The 22,665-nt window shown below is 43.8% G+C and overlaps 1 protein-coding gene across 1 annotated transcript in view; it reads left to right on the plus strand.

Moving 5' to 3' along the window:
- Window positions 1-1,352: 1,352 nt before the first annotated feature.
- LOC309396041 (dihydropyrimidinase-related protein 2) overlaps window positions 1,353-22,665 on the plus strand; it is a 58,887-nt gene continuing 37,574 nt past the window's right edge. Inside the window, exons 1-3 of the mRNA XM_081960778.1 lie at window positions 1,353-1,844; window positions 14,051-14,139; window positions 15,253-15,437. Of these exons, the coding sequence (XP_081816904.1) occupies window positions 1,806-1,844; window positions 14,051-14,139; window positions 15,253-15,437 (313 nt within the window). The 5' untranslated portion in view covers window positions 1,353-1,805. The remainder of the gene's footprint in view (window positions 1,845-14,050; window positions 14,140-15,252; window positions 15,438-22,665) is intronic.

The following is a 22,665-nucleotide window of genomic DNA, read 5'->3' on the forward strand; positions in this document are numbered from 1 at the left end:
CCCTAAAGATTGTCAGTTCTTTTGTGTTGTCCTGTATATCGCATAACCGCCTCAACTGTTTCTTAAGTCTGTTCCTTCACACGTGCAAACCAACCCTTCAGCTCCTCCAAACCTACACGTGTGAACCAGCTAGCTATCCTGTTTTCAAAACCTGCCAGACTTGGCTTTTTGAGAAGGGTCTACCTTCCCCGGGGGTTTCTTCTTTTTATTCTGCGATTATTCCGCTTCAGATGGCAGCAGTCTTACATTCTGTCGATGGAGAGGCGTCCTCACACGGTCCCTGTGCCCAGCTTTACCCTAACCCGTAATTTCCTTTCTATTTCAGCAGACACAGAGAGAGAGAGAGAGTCAAAAAAAAATAAGTGGGGAAAAAGGCACCGTATATTATTCTTTCTTTAAAAAAGAAGAAAGCACGCAAGGAAGAGGAGGGGGCTTCCAAAAAAAAGGAACCCAGGCGTGCCAGGGGCAGCAGACAAATGAAGAAGGGGCGGGCGGGGGGCGTCAGAATCCGGGTCTGTGAGAGCCTTTTGATTCTCCTGCTGCAAAAACTCCCCCCCCCCCGATACCTTTGCCCGAAACGCCCCTCGCGTCTTTCGGAAGCCATTGGGAGGGGGGAGAGCCCAGCAAAGGCCAGGAAGACCCAGCCGCCCCCTCCCCTCCCTCCCTCCTTTCTCCTGTCTGGCTGGCAAGAAGCAGGGCGTGGACAGCCGCCGCCGCCGCGCGCTATTCTCCCTCCTCTGCAAAAGTGCTCCGCGGCTCCCCTTCGCCTCCAGAGCCCCGATGCGACGCCCGTGGCTTGCGGGACAGACGGCGGCGGCTGCAAAAGACCGAGATGCTGCCCGTGCAAGGGGGGGGGGGGAGCGCAGGCATCACACCAACCAGCCCCCACCCCTTTCCCCGCATCCCCACCCGTACGCAAACCCTCCCGCGGGGGACTCTAACGCAGCCGTGCAAGCAGAGCACCGCTGCCGCTTCCCCCCTTGTCCCTGCATCGGCTACCCGCCGCCCTCCATCCCCAGCCCGGTCCCGGCTCTCTCCTCCTGCGCGTTACCGCCTCCCTCCGCTAGCCATACAGTCTCCCCCCAGTCCCCACGCCTCCCGCAATCTGCAGCCTCGCCTTGCCATTGGCTGCTTCATTGCGCCACTTTACATGTTACCGCTCGGCGCGCTTCCCATTGGGCGGTCCGCGGGCTTCATTTGCATACCGCCGAGGGCCTCAGCCAATCGGCGGCGGAGCGGCACCCGGGCCCGCTCTGGACAGAGTCCAGGGCGTGGCGGGGCGCGCAGGCGCGGCAGGACCTTCCTTGTGCGGAGGCTTCGCTTAGGCTGGTGTCTGTCGAGCGGCAGCGGCGGCGGTTCTCTTTGCGCTGCTTCCCTCCTCCTCCTCCTCCACCAGCTTCGAGGCTGGGCAGGGCTCGGAGCGGCAAGAGGGACGGCAAGGCGATCGCGACTTTCTCCTCCGCCTCCTCCTTGCGGGGTTCATTGAGTTCCTTTGCAAGCCCGCCCGAGGTTTTTGCACGGCCTTTGGGGCTTTTGTGCAGAAATCTCCCCCTCTCCTTCTTCCTCCTCCTCCTCCTCCTCAGCTCTAAGGCGTGCAAAAGCAGGGAGCACTATCGGGCTCTCCACCCCGCGATCCCCGCTTTGCAACCCGCGATCGTGGGGCATTGAGTTCGCCTGGAGCAGAAAAAGCCCTCCCCATCCCACCCGAGGACCGACTGCTTCCCCCCCCCCCCCCTTGTCGCTCGCGGCGGGAACCGAGCCTTGGCGTGGGAGAGAGCGCTGCTTCTTCCCCTGGAGAGGTCGAGATGTCTTACCAAGGGAAGAAAAACATTCCACGCATCACGGTGAGTGGCGGAAGAGCCCGGAGCGGATCGCGGGTGGGTAGGTGGGTGGGTGGGTGGGTCAAGCCCTTTGTGTGTGCACATCTGCAGGCAGGGAAAGGGGGGGGGAAGGAGGGAGAGAAAAAAAGAGTGGGGGGGAAAGCAGCGAGCAAAGCTTGCAAGGCTCTTGCAGCCCCTCCAGAAGGAAGAAGCGCGCCAAACCTGATTTTTGGATGCACCGCTGATGAAAAAAAAACAAAGTTAAAAAAAAACATACCCTGGTAATGGGACTGGATCGGGATGAAACAATGGTCGCCTCGAAGTTGCCTGGTGGTGCAGCAGCCAAGCCCGCCTGCCTCCTTTCCTTGCTTTCCTCCCCTCTCCCCACCCTCTCCCTTTTCTTTCGGACCCTTGAGATGCTTCTCCTCCTCGGCCGCCGCATCTCCACGAACGGCTGTTGCATTTCAGTCCAGCCCAGCCTGGAAGAATAGGCGACAGAGAGGCTCGTCTTATGACCGCACCGTTAGGTTTCATTCGCTTCTCTTAAAAGGCGAAACTCCCCCCCCCTTCCCAAACCTCTCATTCTGGATCTGATTCTTCTACAAAGACAATTAGAGCTTTGTCCTTTTGTTTTTGCAAACCCATCTCCTCTACGAAGGTGATACAGCGTGGTGTGTGTGTTTGTATGGGGTGTGTGTGTGTGGACCTCCTAAGGCCAGGGTGGGGAATTGGGGGCTGTGGCAGGAAAACTGCGTGCATGCCTGCAAGCGAAGGGGGGCTGCAACATCTAATGGATATCATCTGCTTTAACGCAGCTCCATTCACTGCCTCCCCCTCCCCAGGTTAGGGACTAGAAGATAGTGTGTGTGTGTGTATGCAGGTTCCTCTCCTGTCCCCACCCACCTCCTGGCTTTCTTTCTTTTTTCTTTTTGCCCCCCCTCCCTTTTTATTCATACAAAGGAGGCAATGCAAGCAAGCCTTGAATGAGAAGCCTTGGACTCTCCACCCTCCCAGTAATGGCGCTTGGGCAAACGAAATGATCTCCTGGGAGAGGGGCGGGCTGGGGGGTGCATCCTTGCATTCCTTCCCCAGCCAAGAAACACTCCTGGGGAAGGTGCTTCCCCGTCTGGCCGCCTTCCTCTCCCATCCAGCCGCCTTTTAAAGAGCAAACAAGGATGCCTTCCCCTCTGCAGGCAATCCGAAAGTGGGAGAGGAAATGGAACAGTTACATAAAAGTCGGATGATGGGAAGGGATGGGCTTGTCGCGAGAGCGTGTGCCCTGTGCTGTTGGATGTGAGCTTGCATCAGCGATGCTGGCTGGGTGTTAACAGGAGGATGGATTTCTTTATCGTTAGCACTAATCTGATGTTCCTTAAATAGGAAGAGGCATCCTTTTTTATTTGACAGCCAGGTATCCTGGGGGCCCTTCTTTTCAAAGCAGATATATGTCAAGCTTCAAAGCTGAATCTTGATATGAAACACCTCTTCCCTTCCCTTCTCTTTCCGAAGTCACACAAGGGCTTTATGTGTTTTAGGAAATGGCTGTTTTAGAGATCAATTTGTCACTGCATTTATATGCCCACGGAGTATTCAGATTTGAGGTTTCTAATCTACCTGCCAAAGATATAATGCAAGGTAGGTCTGATGGTGCTCCTGAGGACAGCACAGGGCTTTGGAAATACGCTCAATTTCCATTTCCTTAAGGCTACGAAAACCTGACAATGCAGGATGGATAGTAATACTCTAAAGGAAAAGGGGAAATCCTTTGATCGGTTTCCTATTAGCAGGGAAGCCTATTTTAGCTCTGCAGGGTTAATGGTGTTACAACAATGGGAAAAGGGGTTGAGCACGTGATTTTGCACAGAGGCTGTTTCCCCTGGAAGCAAATGCTTTTCTTTTTTTTATCCAACAATTAACAGAAACAAAGCCTGGATGGTGGCTGGAATTAATTTTGTTTACTTTGCAGCACTGATGTGCAACACACCATGAAGCTTAGTGGGTTGTCGTTAGCATGTCGTTATATGTTTTCTGAATTTCATATTTTGTGGACTTTATTTGTCTGAGTCACCCTTGGCCGTTCTCTGTTCCTCCCTTCCCAATCCAAAGTTGTTGTCTCTCTGGTTAAGGGCACCTTATTTGAGCGTGGCTAAAGTTAGAAGTTGTGAGCCTTGGGTTGAAGACAATATCAAGTTGGTCTCCTTGAAACATGTCAAATTTCAGAAACCAAAGAGATGAATCCGTTGGTATTGATTAGCAGGCAATGTGTGTATTTGTCAGAGTGCAGAAATATCTTATTGAAATATGTTTAGGGATGTCGTCGGAGAACGTTAATGTCAAATATAATTGTTTTAATTTGGAGAAGGGACAGGAGACAAATATAATGGGCTTCAATGGAAGTCGTGTAGAATTTTAAAGGGCGAAAGCTCTTCTCTTAGATGGTTCTTCCAATAGATACCTTTGGCTTAAATTTGCTGCATTGTCCATAGTTCACTATTGTATTAAGCGGTGATTGGTTTAGTGACAGCGTCCCAAAAGTACAACTGGACTTTCTGGTTTTTCTTTGAAGACGTTTCACTTCTTATCCAAGAAGCTTCTTCAGCTCTGATTGGATGGTGGGGAATGGAATCCGATCAGGGTCTGAGGAAGCTTCTTGGATGAGAAGCAAAATGTCTTCAAAGAAAACTGTATAGGGTTTCCTGCCTAGGCAGGGGGTTGGACTAGAAGACCTCCAAGGTCCCTTCCAACTCTGCTATTGTATTGTATTGCATTAAAATCCAGGCAAGTCCAATTGCCTCTTGAAAAAGCCCCTTTGGGATAAGCATGATGGATGACTTGAGAATCTCCGTAGGCATTTAGTGACAGTGCATTGAATGCGGTGCAGGTGGCTAGGTTTACCTATTACATAAACTATGCTTTAGGAGCCAAAATATCTGGGAACACCACAGCACACTTAACTTAAAGCTCAACTATCACCCATGAACCTGGGGTATGACTATAAGTCACTCACTTTGTGTTAAAGGAGAACCTGCTCCAGGTTAAATTGCTTCAGGATGAAAGTCATGGAATTCAACTGCAGAACAATTGAGTAGACCATCATAATCTGCATAGCAAGAATATCAGAACTCAGATTTTGAGTATCGCACTGTCACTGCACAGCTTGCTTTAATTTGGAGAAAAAGTTGCTGTTGTATTACTGAGAACAACTTGTATACAGAGTCATGGGGCTGAACTTCTGAATCTCACTGAGTTCTTGGGTTCACCCACAGAATCTCTGCTTTCTTTCCTACGTTTCAGATTGTTCACGCATTTCCGGAAATCAGGTTAAGGAAGTTGTCATTCAACACTCATATGATCCACACACGGTCCGACTGTCATACAATCCCACAAGTGATGTCACCAAGTCATCACTAGGAGACCTAACTGTTTATTTTGGATTGTAACCCAAGCCCTCCTTCTGGAGGACCTCAAGAAGAATGGAAACGTCCCAATATAATTATACTATAAATATTTATGCATATTTTTCTTGCTCCAAAGCAAGGTAGCCGATAGTTTTAAAAAACACTTAAAATGTTTTTTTTTTTAAACCAACCAATTAAAATCACAATTTTAAAATCACAATCACAAAAAATAGAATAGAATTCTTTATTGGCCAAGTGTGATTGGACAAACAAGGAATTTGTCTTTGGTGCATATAAAATATAAAGAAAAATAAAATAAAATGCATTCATCAAGAATCATAAGATAGAACAGTGATAGTCATAGGTTAATAATAAGCAATCAAATTATACTAGGAAACAAATAAAATAATATAAATTTTAAAGAGACAAGCAACATGGTTATCGTTATAAGTGGAAAGAGATAGGTACTAGGAAGAAAGAATAATAATAATTGTAATACAGTTTTAGTAGATAATTTGACAGTGTTGTGGGGATTAATTGTTTAGCAGAGTGATGAAATGGGAGGAAAACCTGTCCTTGGGTCTAGTTGTTCTGGTGTGTAGTGCCCTATAGCGTTGTTTTGAGGGTAGAAGTTGAAACAATTTGTGTCCAGGATTTGTGTCCTTCTCGCTATTGGCTTTTTTATAGTTCATTGTTTGTAGATTGCATTTTACATATTTGTAACATGCTGGTAGACAATGTTGTCCTCACAGCAGCCAAAAACACACACATACACACACACAAAACCACAGCCAAAGCTTTCATTGAATCCAGGAAGGAGAGCATGACATGCAGCTGTTTTCTTGTCTTTGAAAGATTTAGTTCTTCTTTGCACAATACAGGTGTGACGATGCACTGATTGCATACTTTTACACTTGAACATATTGAGTTGTCTTTGGCTAGAATTAACCCATAATATTTAACATTTACTTTTGGGTATCCAAATTATGAGGCAGATGTTCTGTTTCTTGAGACACTTAACAGCTGCAGGTTCCAGAGTTTCAATTGTAATATCCTCGTGAAATCATTACACCAGCAGTCCCCAACCTTTCCAGCTTGGTGACCAGTGCCAATGGGGGGAGTGAGGTGTGAGTGGCAGTCGCTACACGCTTGCACAGCTTCATGTGTGCGTGTAGTGGGTGTGCACATCCTCTACGTGCGCAAATGGAGCTTCGCGTGGGAGTGGAGGGTGCTTGCGCATGAAACTCCCCTCGCGTGAGCGATAGGCACTTTTACGCTAGTGAGCGAAGCTCCACTCGCTTGAGCGTAGGGCACTTGAGCCTCTCTCCTGTGGCCGGATCAGGCCATGACCCAGTATTGGGCCGTAACTCAGGGGTTAGGGACACCTGCTTTACACCATATAAATGATTGCAGCTTTTAACAAAATCTTTCTGTGTTTCATACTTTCTGATTCTTACATAATACAATACAATAGCAGAGTTGGCAGGGACCTTGGAGGTCTTCTAGACCAAGCTTATGGACGTGATAGACTGGATTAGCGGGGGAGTGGCTGAGGCGGCTGGCATCGGCATTGATGCCAGCGGAAGATGGCTTCGGTAGTTGGCGTGGGCGCAGTTGGAGTGGGTGGGGCTCCTGTGTTGTGCCCCCCCCGCTATCGCCGCCATTGCCTGGGCCATCGTACTGTTCCATTTGGCCATTTGGCACCTCCCCTTGTGACACTATGGATTGGGTTAACGGAGTGCGTCCCCGGCGACGGATATGAGTGCGCCTGACATGGACGGAGCTCAGTCGTTGGAGCAGCCACCGCTGCCGCCGCTGTCCTCACTGCCACCATCATTGGCCGCTTCACCAACCCGCAATTTATCATATGCTGCGATTTTGATATCTGACAGTTACCCTTACATATTGTCTTCAACATCGACCATGGCTATGATGGACATAAGCCTCTCACTACCCCCTTGAACACTGTTGGCTGCCCCTCCCCCCCTGTGGATATGTCATCTCCCCGTTCCATCTCCCTGTGATGTCACTCAGTTTTGATTGATGCCACACACTCCTCTATATTATACTGAGACAGAACTTTACTCCCTTCGGGAACTCCCCCTTTCTTGGGGATGGCCGCCTTGCTTATCAAGACGCTTTCTTAAGGACGGATCTTGGGATCCAGAGAGGTGGCATGCGAAGAAGACGCTTCTTAGGGTTTTTTTTACAGGGTTTTTAAAATCAAATTTTAAGGGGTGGGTGGGGTGGGTGGGGTTTGATTCGGATGGCTCAGACAGACTTGAGGGGGAGTCTGTCAGGACACAGGCCAGAGCTAACTAATGGGCGCGGGTCGGGAGTGCTGGAAAGGGTTGGGATTCCGGGGAGAGATTAAACCATTCCATTGGGGGGTTTGCCATCTCTACTGTATATGGGAGGGGCAGATACGATGGGGGCCTAGGGCCAAATTATGTCCGGGGGACGCGGGTTTGCTGTTTAAGAGTGATCACACTCAATCCCTCCAAGACTGAGTGGTTGTGGTTCCCATCATCCCGATTTGTGCATCTTGTACCATCTTTGATGATAGGGGGAGAAATTTTAGCCCCCTCAGAGAGGGCCCGCAATCGGGGAGTCATCCTGGATATGCGGCTTAGTTTAGAAGAACACCTGGCGGTTGTGACCAGGGGGGCCTTTTACCAGGTTCGCCTGGTACCCCAGTTACGACCCTTCCTGGATTGAGATGTCCTGTCATAGTCACTCACACCCTCGTCCTTTCTCACCTGGACTACTGTAACACTCTCTACATGGGCTGCCCTTGAAGAGCACCCGCTTCAGCTGGTTCAGAATGGCACAGGTTGTCATGGGGATACCTAGGTACTCCCATGTTACACCCCTTTTAGGCAGCCTGCACTGGTTGCCGGTTGTTTTCTGGGTGCGATTCAGGATACTAATTATGACCTTTAAAGCGCTCCATGGCTTAGGCCCAGGGTACCTGTGAGACCACCTACTACCACCGGTAATCTCCCACCGTCCAGTACGATCCCATAGAGTTGGCCTCCTCAGGGTGCCGTCGGCCAGATAGTGTTGGCTGGCGACCCCCAGGGGGAGAGCCTTCTCTCTGGGAGCGCCTTCCCTTTGGAATGAACTTCCCCCAGAGCTTCGCATAATTCCCAACCTCCGGTCCTTCCGGCACGCCCTAAAAAGTTGGCTTTTCCAGCAAGCCGGCCTGGCCTGAATAAAATAAATTATTAATTTTAATTGTTAATTTTACTTTAATTTCTAAATCTAATTGTAAATGTCTATTGGGTTTTTTGGATATTCTATTTAATCTTTCTTTTAACTTTTGTAATATGTGTTTTTATGTTGTAGGCTGCCCTAAGTCCTTTGGGAGAAGGGTGCCATATAAGTCCAATAACCGATGGCTAGCAGGTGCTCTCTATATGTGTTAATACAATACAATACCAGAGTTGGAAGGGACCTTGGAGGTCTTCTAGCCCAACCTCCTGCCTAGGCAGAAAACCCTATACCATTTCAGACAAATGACTATACAACATCTTCTTAAAGACTTCCAGTGTTGGGGCATTCACAACTTCTGGAGGCAAGCTGGTCCACTAATTAATTGTTCTAACTGTCAGGAAATTTCTCCTCAGTTCTAAGTTGCTTCTCTCCTTGATTAGTTTCCACCCATTGCTTCTTCTTCTTCCCTCAGGTGCCTTGGAGAATAGCTTGACTCTCTCTTCTTTGTGGCAACCCCTGAGATATTTGAACACTGCTATCATGTCTCCCCTAGTCCTTCTTTCTCTTAAGCTAAACATACCCAGTTCCTGCAACCGTTCTTCATATGTTTTAGTCTCCAGTCCCCTAATCCTCTTTGTTGCTCTTCTCTGCACTCTTTCTAGAGTCTCCACATCTTTTCTACATCGTGGTGACCAAAACTGAACGTGATCTTGATTCTAGCCCTCTGTTGATGCTGCCTAGAACTGTGTTGGCTTTTTTGGCAGCTGTTGCACACGGCTGGCTCAAATTTAAATGGTTGTCCACTAGGACTCCAAGATCCCTCTCACAGTTCCTACTATTGAGCAAGGTACCACCTATACCAGCGATGGCGAACCTTTTTTGGCGCGCGTGCCACAAGGGGGGGAGCGCAGGGGGTCATGTGCAGGTGTGCTGCACCCATAATGCAATGCTCGACCCCCCCAGTGCGCATGCACGTACAATGCGCGACCCCCCCATTTTTACATGCTTTTTTTGCCCTCCCCAGGCTCCAGAGGCTTTACAGGAGCTGGGGAGGGTGAAAAGAGCCTCCCCCGCCCCCCTGGAGGCCCTCCGGAGGCTTCAGGGACCGTCTGGAGACTTCCCTGAAGCCTTCGGAACGCTTAAAACCACCCTCCGAGCAAACCGGAAGTGACTTCGGAGGGTCGTTTTAAGCGCTCCGAAGGCGTCAGGGAAGCCTCCAGACGGTCCCTGAAGCCTTCGGAACGCTTAAAATCACCCTCCGAGCAAACAGGGAGTCACTTCCGGTTTGCTCGGAGGGTTGTTTTAAGTGTTCCTAAGGCTTCAGGGAAGCCTCCGGACGGTCCCTGAAGCCTTCGGAGGGCCTCCGGGGGGGCGGGGGAGGCTCTTTAAAAAGGTGAACTCAGCTGGCCAGCAGGCGCATGTGCGCTGGTCAGCTGACAATGCAGCGCCTCATGTGCCTGACAAATGGTTCCGCGTGCCACCTGTGGCACGCGTGCCATAGGTTCACCATCACTGACCTATACTGTAGCCTTTTCCATTCTGGTACTGTCAAGATGTTTTGGATCTTCAGTCCCCAGAATTCCTTTCCAGCATGTGGCTTGCAATTCTGAGGATTACTGGAAGACTTCTAGAAGGCACCAAATTGGGAGAAGTCAGCCCGTTTCTTTACAGCAAGAATTGGTTTACTTCTCGCCTTCTGTTTGCCTCACTTATTGAAAACATTTGCATTGTTCCCAGCACCCAGCAGATATCTGGGTGGTGATATGCAAAGTTATCAATAAATCTTTTAAGTCGTATGACCCAAGCCATGACGTTAAAGTTTAGAGACTGTATATATACACAGGTAGTCCTCGACTTATAACAGTTGGTTTAGTGACCATTCAAAGTTAGAACGGCACTGAAAAAAGTGACTGTGACTGTTTTTCACACTTAGGAGCATTGCAGCATCCCCATAATCACATCAAAATTCAGGTGCTTAGCCATTAACTCATATTTATGATGGTCGCGGTGTCCTGGAGTCCTGTGATCACCTTTTGCGACTTTCTGACAAGCAAAGTCAGTGGGAAAGCCAGATTCATTTCACAACCGGGTCACTCGCTTAACAACTGTAGTAATTCACTTAGCAACTGTGGCAAGCTGGGTTGTAAAATGGGGCAAAATTCACTTAACAAATGTCTCATTCAGCAATAGAAATTTCGGGCTCAATTTTGGTTGTAATTTGAGGACTACTTATATAACAGATAGTTTAATATATCCATATTTCTGTTCTCTCTTCCTCTGAAATTAGATAAGATGACACCAAGCTGGCAGGAATAGCCAACACTCCAGAAGATAGGCTTAAGATATAGAAGGATCTTGACAAACTTGAACATTGGGCACTATCTAATAAAATGAAATTCAATGGCGAAAAGAGTAAGGTTATACATTTAGGCAACAAAAACGGAATGCACAGGTACAGTATAGGTGGTACCTTGCTCAATAGTAGTAACTGTGAGAGGGATCTTGGGAGTCCTAGTGGACAACCATTTAAATATGAGCCAGCAGTGTGCAGCAGCTGCCAAAAAAGCCAACACAGTTCTAGGCTGCATCAACAGAGGGATAGAATCAAGATCACGTGAAGGGTTAATACCACTTTATAATGCCTTGGTAAGGCCACACTTGGAATACTGCATTCAGTTCTGGTCGCCACGATGTAAAAAATATGTGGAGACTCTAGAAAGAGTGCAGAGAAGAGCAACCAAGATGATTAGGGGACTGGAGACTAAAACATATGAAGATTGTTATATCAAGAGTAGTGCGGAGAGAGGGAATTCTACCAATAAAGGAGAATATTTGCAGCTCAGGGTTAAAATGAAGGGTTCTTGGTGCTTTCTGAGCTTAGTTTTTTTTTTTTTTTAACAGATGTTCCATTATTCAAACTAACATCATCAGTGCTAGTAAGGAATGGGAACAAACCCCATTCCTTACTAGCACTGATGATGTTACCTAGTTTTGGTAATGAAACGTCTGCAAGAAAATAGCCAAGCTCAGAGAGCACCAAGGACCCCTAAGAGGGAGTTTTATCCAATTATCACATTATGCAAAAGAGGCATAAATGATTTCATCATTTGTGATAATTTAAATCATTTGCATAATGATGTCATTACACAAAAGTTGCAAATTGTTATGAATAATGTAATTTATAATATAGTTAATTTTAATGGACTAATAGGAGCAAGAGGTAGTTGGTCTATTAAATTAAGATTTCGCTTCTATTCTATTACAGTTTAAGGAAGAAATAAACGTTAAAATCTTCTGAGTTTTGCTTTATCTTTCTTTAAGTAGAGTGCTTAGCTTTTAACATTCCAAGTAAGAAACAAAAGAACAGCTGGGCTTTCTCTTCTTCTAGAACCAAACAAATTAGGGTGATGAGTTTATATAAGTGCAGATTTATATCTGAAGATTTAAAAAACCCATTCCTTTTCAAATGGAAGTAAAATAAATAAGGTTTTCCAAAAGGGGAATAATGTTTGGAATTGCAAGGGTTCTTAAAAGTTGGATGGAGAACTGTGCTACTTGCTGGAGTCATAAAGGGCTGGAGAAGGGTGGGTTAGTGGGTTTTTCTTACTGTTCCCATCTTTCATTGGACAACCCACAATCCTTTCTCCAGCTGTTTGGATCTCCCAGGAAGCCTGATCTGAAAAATCAGAAAAGGTGCATTACAGGTAATGCATAACATAAAGCACACAAGCCCAAATCTGTCTGTCTGTCTGTCTGTCTGTCTATATCTATCTATCTATCTGTCTATCTATCTATCTATCTATCTATCTATCTATCTATCTATCTATCTATCTATCTATCTATCTATCTATCGTCTATCATCTATCTATCTATCTATCTATTTATCTATCTATATCTATCAATCAATCAATCAATCAATCTATCATCTATCTATCGTCTATCTATCAATCTATCATTATTTATCTATCATCATCTATCTATCTATCATCTATCTATCTATCTATCTATATCTATCAATCAATCAATCAATCAATCTATCATCTATCATCTATCTATCATCTATCTATCTATCTATCTATCTATCTATCTATCTATCTATCTATCTATCTATCTATCTATCTCTATCAATCAATCAATCAATCTATCTATCTATCTATCTATCGTCTATCAATCTATCATTATTTATCTATCATCATCTATCTATCTATCATCTATCTATCATCTATCATCATCTATCTATCACTATAGCTATCAGAATTTATAAGCCACAGTGTTGCTAAGTGGCTTACAGACAATAAGAACACAATATTGAAAACATAAAAATAATACAAAATAATACTGATTAATAAATCTTTCAAAACAGGTGTTTTTGCTAAGGAAGAAAACCTATGGGAAGATGGGAAGATCCGTTTCAGCCACTACCTGAAAAAAATTGCTCAAAGGCAACCAATTTATGGTCCCTTTAGAGCACTTATGCTGCTAAAGATGTGATTAGCCCATTTTCTTGATAAATGGCCAAGCAGTAGAAAGCCTTGACAGCATAATATCCAGATGTCACCAACCTCCTTTCTTGGTTTTTAGTGGGCAGAAGGCTGAAACAAGACAGGCAAGAAATCCCATCTTCATAGAATGCGGCTTGCTCATTGCATTGCTATAGTTCTTGCAGAAAATTGCCATCTGGAAGAAATGCAGTTGTTTAGATTTGTTCCTTTTCTCCTGTCCAGTTTGTTTAATGCCTGCGAGCAGATTTGTTTTGTCATGCAGTAGCTTCATCAGAGGGGGTGAAACCAATCTGTTTGATTCAAACCTTGCTAAAAATCCAGCTGGAAAAAATCTGTTTGACGTGCCAACTTCCATGGCAACAAAGCATTTGGTCAGCTTCCTTCGCAGCCCTTCCTTAACTTGAAAGAATCAAATGATGATTGTAACCCTCTGTGGGTGATTTCAGGAAGAAAACTGGCAGCAAAATTAGCATTTCATAGGAGAATGTTCGCCTTCCTTTTAAAAACAGCACTAGTTGCTTGATCCTTGTGGGATTCCTGATATATTTTTAACTGATGGAATGCAGTTTAATAAAATAGGTCAACCAATTAATGTAGCTCCTTTTTTCTTGAAAGCACACTTAAGGGGTGGATTGCTGCAAGGCAGTTTTTTTTTTTTGCGATTCTGAGCTATTTTGCTTCAAAATAGCTGCCTTGATTTACAGTATATGGAATGCCCTCTGAATAATTCAGAGATACTCACTGTCTTCATCAGGGTTTGTAACAGAGAAAGGGATCAACCTGTTCTCCAAAGCACCTGAACCCAGGACAAGAATGGATGGAAACTAATCAAGGAGAGAACCAACCTAGAATTAAGGAGAAATTTCCTGACAGCGAGAACAATTAATCAGTGGAAGGGGCATGCCTTCAGAAGTTGTGGGTGCTCCAACATTGGAAGTTTTTTTAGGAAGAGATTGGACAACCATTTGTCTGAAATGTTACAGGGTTTTCTTCTTTGAGCAGGGGGTTGGACTAGAAGACCTCCAGGGTCCTTCCAACGCTATTATTCTCTTATTCTGCAAAACCCAACCCTTCGTTCTTGTTGATGTCTTTGTTTGATGTCTTTGTGTTTCAGAGTGATCGCCTTTTGATCAAAGGGGGCAAAATAGTCAACGATGACCAGTCCTTCTATGCAGATATTTATATGGAAGATGGGTTGATAAAGTGAGTAGCTGATGATGTTGCTTCTGTTATGGAATTTCATTTAAAAAAATGTCTTGCCATAGAAACACAAAGCTGGGCTCCACGGAAGCGTTGAGATAAAACTTAAGTCCATGATGGCGATAAAACTTAAGTCCGTGATGGCAGGAAGGCTATAGAGTGCCCCCTCCCTCTGCCGTCCGGACGGTCCCTGAAGCCTTTGGAACGCTTAAAACAACCCTCCGAGCAAACCGGAAGTCACTTCCGGTTTGCTCGGAGGGTTGTTTTAAGCGTTCCAAAGGCTTCAGGGAAGCCTCTGGACGTTCCCTGAAGCCTCTGGGGGGGCGGGAGAGGCTCTTTTCGCCCTCCCCAGGCTCCTATAAAGCCTCTGGAGCCTGGGGAGGGCGAAAAAAGCATGTAAAAATGGGGGGGGGCATTGTGCGCGCATGCGCACTGGGGGGCGCGCGTTGCATTATGGGTGCGGCACGCCCGCACATGACCCCCCGCCCGCGCTCCCCCCACTTGTGGCACGCGAGCCGAAAAAGGTTCGTCATCGCTGACTTAAGTGATGCTTAGGGAAAGAAAAAGTGGAAAAAGCCATTTCGGGTTGACTTCTTGAGATCATTAAAGTTAGTGCAGTCTGCCGCGAAGAAAACATGCATGGAGTTGTAGACCAGAGATATAAATATAGATCTAAGGTTGACCACAGAGATTGAGACCTTGGCAAGAATGGGAAGACTTTGGTGCTTCCCCTTCTTACCAGCACGCAGTTTAGACCCTGGTACTTCTGCCTATTGGGTGGAAATCTCTTGTGGAGACATGAATTATAAAGAGCAATTGCCGCGTTTCTTGCCTGGCTTCTGCACTGTTACTGAATTGATGCTGGCTATAATTTAGGAGTGTAAAAAGTGCCCTCCATGTTCTCTGCATTGAGAGGCAGCCCAAGGCATTTGCTGCAACTCTCATGAGAAGATAACAGGCTTTCTTGGTAGTCCCAAATATTTTTTTTTTCCAAAAGGACTTTCTTGGTTTTTTCCCCCCCTTGAAAATGTACATTTAAAATAATAATAATATTGGAACGTGTGCTTCTTTCTCTCTGTGCTTATAATACTGATACCAGACTGCCTCTTATCGCAGACAAATAGGGGAGAACCTCATTGTGCCAGGAGGGGTAAAAACCATCGAGGCTCATGGGCGAATGGTGATCCCTGGAGGAATTGATGTCCATTCCCGTTTCCAAATGCCCGACCAAGGAATGACCTCCGCTGATGACTTCTTCCAAGGGACAAGAGCAGCCCTGGCTGGAGGCACCACTATGATCAGTAAGGACTAATTTATCTAATTCAAATGTCATTAAATTAGGTACCAGGATAAAAACTGGGAAACCGTGAGTTCTAGTCCCACTTTAGACATGAAAGCTGGCGGCGTGACTTTGGGCCAATCACCAGGAGTCTTGAGAATTCTAATCCCGCCTTAGGCACGAAAGCCAGCTGGGTGACGTTAGTCACTCCCTCTTATCACTCCAGCCCACCTTACAGAGTTGTTGTTGTGGGAAAGAGGAGAAAGGTATGTTGGATATGTTTGCTGCCTTGAGTTATTTGAAAAATAATAAAGGCAGGATGCAAATAAAGTAAATAAAACATGGAGATTAAAAGATGATGCTTGTAAGATGCAAGAACAAAAGGTCAGAAAAGGGCGTGAGCCACGGAACTGGTGTTTCGTGAGAGTTAGTGTTTAATAGTTCAGGATGCTTCTAACTTTCCTTTTGGGCAATGTTTTGTAAAGATTTTGTTCTTGGGACCCTTTTCTACTTTTAAAACAGAGCTTTTTGTCGTGCGGGTTATATTTATCCATACTTACCATATTGAAAATTAAAATTGATGGATCTGTAAAACATTTCTTTTCATGTAAAACAAATTTCTCCTCCAATAACCTCTTTGAAGATGAAACCATCTTCAAATGGCAAGAAGAGTATCTGTATATAAAGGGTTAATTTCCTTAGAGGATTTTTTTTCTCTAGGCTAAATAAATTTGGTTAAAGTTTGTACATCTGTCATTGGGGTCCTTGAAGCTAAGTAGGTGCTAAGCCTCCCCAGTATTTCATCTTGGCTGTCCTACGCTCCTCCTCCTTGTTGCTGATCCTTCTTAGGAACTGTTGTTTCTCAGCCTTAACAGCTGGATTGGATTTTTGCACAAATATTATGCTTGTCTTCTCTCTTCCCCACTCTCTCTTCCCCCCACAAGTTCTAGGGCTGGAGAGTAGGTTAGCCTTTCTCATGGTACAAAAATCTCACATGTGGCATTCTAACTCATGCATAACTAGTACAAAAGGCTAGTACGGAGGGGGGGGCAGAGGGTAGACACGGAACAAGAAAATAAGGGACACATCAAAGGAGAAGAGAAGGATGCACCATATTATTAAAAGAAATTACACATCCATATAATCAAACGTTAAGTTTGCAGTGGGCTTTCAGAAGCAAGCTTGGCTAGGTGCTAAAATTTAGAAGGTCATATACTGTAACTCAGTTTTTCATTCCAAACTCTTAATATCCGAAAAGGTTGCTCAGCCAAGAACTGCTGTGTTGAAATGACATTGTTGTCCATCTCTTCCCTGTCTCCTCAAAATAGAAACATCTGGATGGTTGGCCTCACTATTTCTCTCCTCTTCTGCTGGCCAAAATCTTGAAAAAAAGGGAGAAGGTTTTGACATCTTTTTCAAGAAAATCAACTACTTTTAAGTGCTTTGTGCAACAGTGTATTAATTTACCTAATTCTGTGTAATACACCAAATTATGCAAATTTCTTTTGCCTGGAGAAAACAGAAAAAATTAGAACAACTCTGCTTCAATGCAGTATGTAGCGGTAAGAGCTGCAAATGCTGCAGCAATGGTGCCCGCACATGTTTGCCCGACATGTGGCAGAACATTTCGTGCCCGTATAGGCCTTACCAGCCGCCTGCGGACACGTTGTGGACAGCCCACAAGCTGTTAGAGGTCAAGGTCCTCTTCGAACACGATGGACAGGGGGATTTGTTTGTGATGGGATGTGGCATGGCATCACATGCTTCAAATCACTTTTCTTCCAGAACTTCAGGAAAGCAACTTACAAGAAGAGAAGTGACCTGAAGGCCATTTAAAATAATGTCAGATCATTTTATTAGACTTTTTTTTGCAGAGCATTTCAAATATTCATCCACCAGTGTTTGGCGCACTGGTTGGGATCCCAAGGACATCAAGAGAAGGACGCTTACACTAGCTGCATACTTTTCTAAGCCATGAACCACGCCTGGGTTGACGCAGGGGCGATGTGTAAGGTTTTAATTATGGCGCATTGCCAGCTTACATATCTGAACCAGAGGATGATCTGCGTCTTCAAAGGAGGCTATTGGAAGACGATGAAAAACAGACTCAACAATGGAGGTTCAAATCAAGTTGAGCCTATTTTAATAAGAGGACAATGTTGTATCTGGCTGCTTTGAGTCCTTTGCAGAATCATAAGGAATTGCTTTGCAAGAAATCATACTTTGGCGGGTTCACAGAGTGACGAAGCCATGTTTTGTTGACTAGGGGCCACAGCAACTGGGTTCCGGCAATATGCTAACCATGAATCAAACCATATTGTTTGTTTATTTAGCTCAGGGCAAATACATGGACTTATAGTGGTTCAAATGTTAATGGCTAATTCACCCAACCATTCAAGGACAGGGTGGTCCATGTTGATAAAAATCAGACATTGGGCCGGTGTAAGCTCTTGATGGACATTCAGACACAATGTGGTGGATATTTTGTGGAGGAGCGCCACAGTCACACTGAGGGGTAGAGTAGAAACAAAACCCTACAATGTCTTAATGAGATGTGAGTCCAATTCCTTAAGTTGTTCATCTACCTGTAGTTCTGGGCTGCCCTAATTTGAATGACGGGGGTATGCATGAGCAGTCCAAGGAATCACTATCATACATTAGAATGACACCAAGCTGGCAGGAATAGCCAACACTCCAGAAGACAGGCTAAAGATACAGAAGGATCTTGACAAACTTGAACATTGGGCACTATCTAATAAAATGAAATTCAAAAAACGAAATGCACAGGTACAATATAGGTGGTACCTTGCTCAATAGTAGTAACTGTGAAAGGGATCTTGGAATCTTAGTGGACAACCATTTAAATAGGAGCCAACAGTGTGCAGCAGCTGCCAAAAAAGCCAACACAGTTCTAGGCCACATAAACAGAGGGATAGAATCAAGATCACGTGAAATGTAAATACCACTTTATAATGCCTTGGTAAGGCCACACTTGGACTACGGCATTCAGTTTTGTTGCCACGATGTAGAAAAAATGTGGAGACTCTAGAAAGAGTGCAGAGAAGAGCAACAAAGAGGATTAGGGGACTGGAGACTAAAACATATGAAGAACGGTTGCAGGAACTGGGTATGTAGTTTAATGAAAAGAAGGACCAGGGGAGACAGGATAGCAGTCTTCCGATATCTCAGGGATTGCCACAAAGAAGAGGGAGTCAAACTATTTTCCAAGGCACCTGAGGGTAGAACAAAAAGCAATGGGTGAAAACTAATCAAGGAGAGAAGCAACTTAGAACTGAGGAGAAACTTCCTGACAGTTAGAACAATTAATCAGTGGAATAGAAATTGCCTCCAGAAGTTGTGAATGCCCCAACACTGGAAGTCTTTAAGAAGATGTTGGATAGCCATTTGTCTGGAATGGTGTAGGGTTTCCTGCCTAGGCAGGGGGTTGGACTAGAAGACCTCCAAGGTCCCTTCTAACTCTGGTATTGTATTGAATTGTAAATATATTTACAATCACTCAAAACATAACAAAGAAACAGATGTGCTTCTGTACTCCTCCAGGACCAGGAGTTAAGATCTTGTGTGTGTGCTGATTATGTGCTGTAGAACATTTGTAAGAACATTTAGGGGAAGAGAAGGGTCAAAGTAACTTAGGAGTACACAAGTACATTCATCATAAACATTGTAGGCATGCACTCCCACCATATATATCCCAAAATAGAACTTGGAAGTATAGAATTCACTCTGGTGCAATTCAGGAATCTAATGGTGCAATGTATTTCCAATAAAATAAAATAAAAGCAAAACAACTTTTGTTGCCTAGATACATTATACGTTCCTTTTGGGTTGCTGAGCACCCATAAATTACCATTTTCTTCCAGTTGGACAACTTTTTTAAAAAAGAAATTCCCCATCCTTGGACACCACAGTTGTCAAAGATGGTGTTTGGCTTCTTTCTCTTATTCAAGGGTTTATTACGACTTGGAAATGCAGCTAAGTCAATCACCAGCTCCCCCCCCCCCCCTTCTAAGAGTTCCTTGGGGTTTTCAAATGATATTGGTTTTTAAAGAGCTACATTGATTTTTCTTTTTTTTAAAATGGAGAATAATTGTTCATTATTTTATAATTGTTCAAAATGCTGCTGAATCTCTTGATGGATTTCTTTTTTTTTGGGGGGGGGGGAGAAGAAGCAAGAGCTTTCTTCTTTTATCCAAGTAAATCCTCCAAGTTACAAAATCTAATTGGAAACATATGAAAATGAAGAATGAGAATGACTCTGCGTTTTCTCCTTCCATTTTAGCTATTTTTATCTTCTGAATGCTAGAAAAAGTAACTGGTGGTTGGATACATGTGTGCATTTTTGGAATTGTGTCCTAGTTTTCGATGTCTTTGGATCCAGGTTTAATTATGGGTTATTTGGGGTTTTGAAATGGACTTTTTCTGCCTCTCTGCCCTTTGCTTTCTCTAAATTTCCTCCAATTATTTTTTAAAAAGGGAGCAATTGATGAAATTGAATATCATTTGCATGGATTTCTTTAAGAACAGATAATGCGATATCTGCAATTTATTTAACAACTGTTAAACTTATACAAACGATTATTTTGTTTTCTCTGATGTAAAGCTAGGACTGATCTTTCTGCTTGCTGTTTTTAATTCTCAGAAGATGAATAAAAATATTTGTAGGCAGAGGGGAAATTTGGTTGCGTTGAATTCTCAGTTTGAGTCAGGGGAAAAAACAACCATGTTACTAATTTAACAGCTGCAGTGATTCGCTTAACAAATGTGCCAAGGAAAGTCTTAAAATGGAACAAAACTCAATACATTTCTCACTTAGCAACATAAATTCTGGGCTCGCTTTGACCATATGTTGAGGACTGCTTGTACACGTGTGTTTTCCATTGTCAATTTTTTCTTTCTTTCATCATCCCAGAATTTAAGATAATCAAGGAAAGAAACATAATTTTCCTAGACTTCTACCCCATTACCTTCTAGGAAGGAGTTGTATCATTTTTTTAAAAGGTGACTTTGTGCATTCATGTTTTTATAACAGAGGTCTCTTACTAGCAATGTAAGGCTGTTTTCAAAGTGTCTGGATTAAGTCGTGTGCTACTTTCCTGGCTAGCCTTTTTTGCTCTAGGTGGGGGGGGGGAAAGGACAAATTGCTGCTAGTTTCTTTATTTATTCTATTTGTTCCTGGCAATTCTTCTCTCCTGCTAAAGGTCAGGAGAAGCAATGGAGAAGAGAAGTGGAATCTAAATGTTCCTAGAAAGAAAAAAAACAATCATCACAAGTATTAGTGAATTTACTAATTTATTATTAGTAGCAGTAGTTTTTACATGGTCAGAATACCAAGTATTTCAAATGGATAGCTGCTATTGTAACTTCTATTTTTAAGGGGCTACAATATGCATTGTTTTATGTCCTACGCTGCACTAGACAGATTTGATAAAGGATGGGATGGTTTAGATTAGATTAACAGAGTTGGAAGGGATCTTGTAGGTCATCTAGTCCAACCCATTGCCCAAGCAAGAGACTCTACACGATTTCTGACAGATGGCAGTCCAATCTCTTCTTGAAAGCCTCCAGTGATGGAGCTCCCACAACTTCCAAAGGCAACTTCTCTTCCATGGGTTGATTGTTCCCACTGTCAGAACATTTCTCCTCACTTCTAGGTTTACTTTTTATTTACTTTATTTTTGGACTTTTATACCGCCCCCTCTCCCCAAAGGTTGAATCTCTCCTTGTTCAATTCCCATCCATTATTCCTCATCTGGCCTTCGGGTGCTTTGGAGAATAGCTTGACCCCTTCCTCTCTTTGGCAGCCCCTCAAATATTGGAAGACTGCTATCCTGTCTCCCCTAGTCCTTCACTTCACTAGACTAGCCATGCCCAGTTTATTTTAAAAAAATAAAAATGGTTACTACATAAAAATTCATTTACCTATTGCTTCACTTTGTTAGTGGAATTATATTCTTAAATTTCATTTTCTTCCTATACTGAAGCTTAATGAAAGGATTCTTTCACACACGCCCCCACCCCCAGTCTCTCTCTCTGTGAGTGTCTCTCTCCCTCTCTCTGTTGTGCGTGTTATTTTACAGGAAAGAAAATGAATATGAATACACAATCTGGTGCAGTTCATGGCTATATTAATGGCACCAATCATCTCTAAGCTTTATTATTGTTATTATTATTATTTTTAAAGCAAGCATATAATGTTTCAGTGTGGCCTATTGGCAGCTGCACATAAAAACACACAGATAAACTAACAGAGGGCAGTCTTGTTGTCTCGTTTGCTATAATGCCTGTTTTGGTTTGGGCTTTTTGGAAAAAAATAATATATATGTCACCATTGAAGACCGAAATTGGTGAATGTCGACATTCACTGGTGAATGTTGGTGAATGTCGACATTCACCGGTGAATGTCGACACATACCAATTTCGGTCTTTCACGGTGACATATATAACGAATGTCGACATTCACCAGATTTCGGACTTTCACAGTAACATATATGTATGTATGTATGTATGTATGTATGTATGTATGTATGTATGTATGTATATATATATATATATATATATATATATATATATATATATATATATATATATATATATATATATATATATATATATATATATATATATATATATATAACTGATGAATCTTTTTCAAGCGAGAACAAAAAGAAACACAAGTTCATTGTGAGAATTTATCTATTTATTTATTTATGTATTTATTTATGGGACCATTCGTATGTGAGCAACTGACACAATATGAGATTGAATGCTGAACATCAATGTAAAACAAACATTCAAGTACCATTAGGAATAGCAACCATTGATGATTGGGAAGAATGTGGTCGACACTCGTCATAGTGTGATCTGTTCATTATGTCTTTTAGGCTTGGATTGCTTTGATTTTGTTTTTCCAATAATGGTTGCAAGACCTTCCTATATTCATTCATCCTAGCTACAGGATGTTATTATTATGTTATTATTCTTGCTTTTGAATACAGGGAGTCCTTGAATTAACAGCCATTCATTTAGTGACTGTTCAAAGTCTCAACAGCACTGAAAAAAAAATGACTTAGGACTGTTTCCCACAGCATCCCCATGGTCAAGTGATCAAAATTCGGGCACTTGGCTAGTAGCATGTATTTAAGATAGTTGCGCTCTCCCGGGTCATGTGGGGTCACCATTTGCAACCTTCCCAGCTGGCTTCCGACAAGCAGAGTCAATGGGGAAGCCAG

This window comes from Natrix helvetica (genome assembly GCF_964273705.1).
Source record: "Natrix helvetica genome assembly, chromosome: 8".
Lineage (NCBI taxonomy): Eukaryota > Metazoa > Chordata > Lepidosauria > Squamata > Natricidae > Natrix > Natrix helvetica.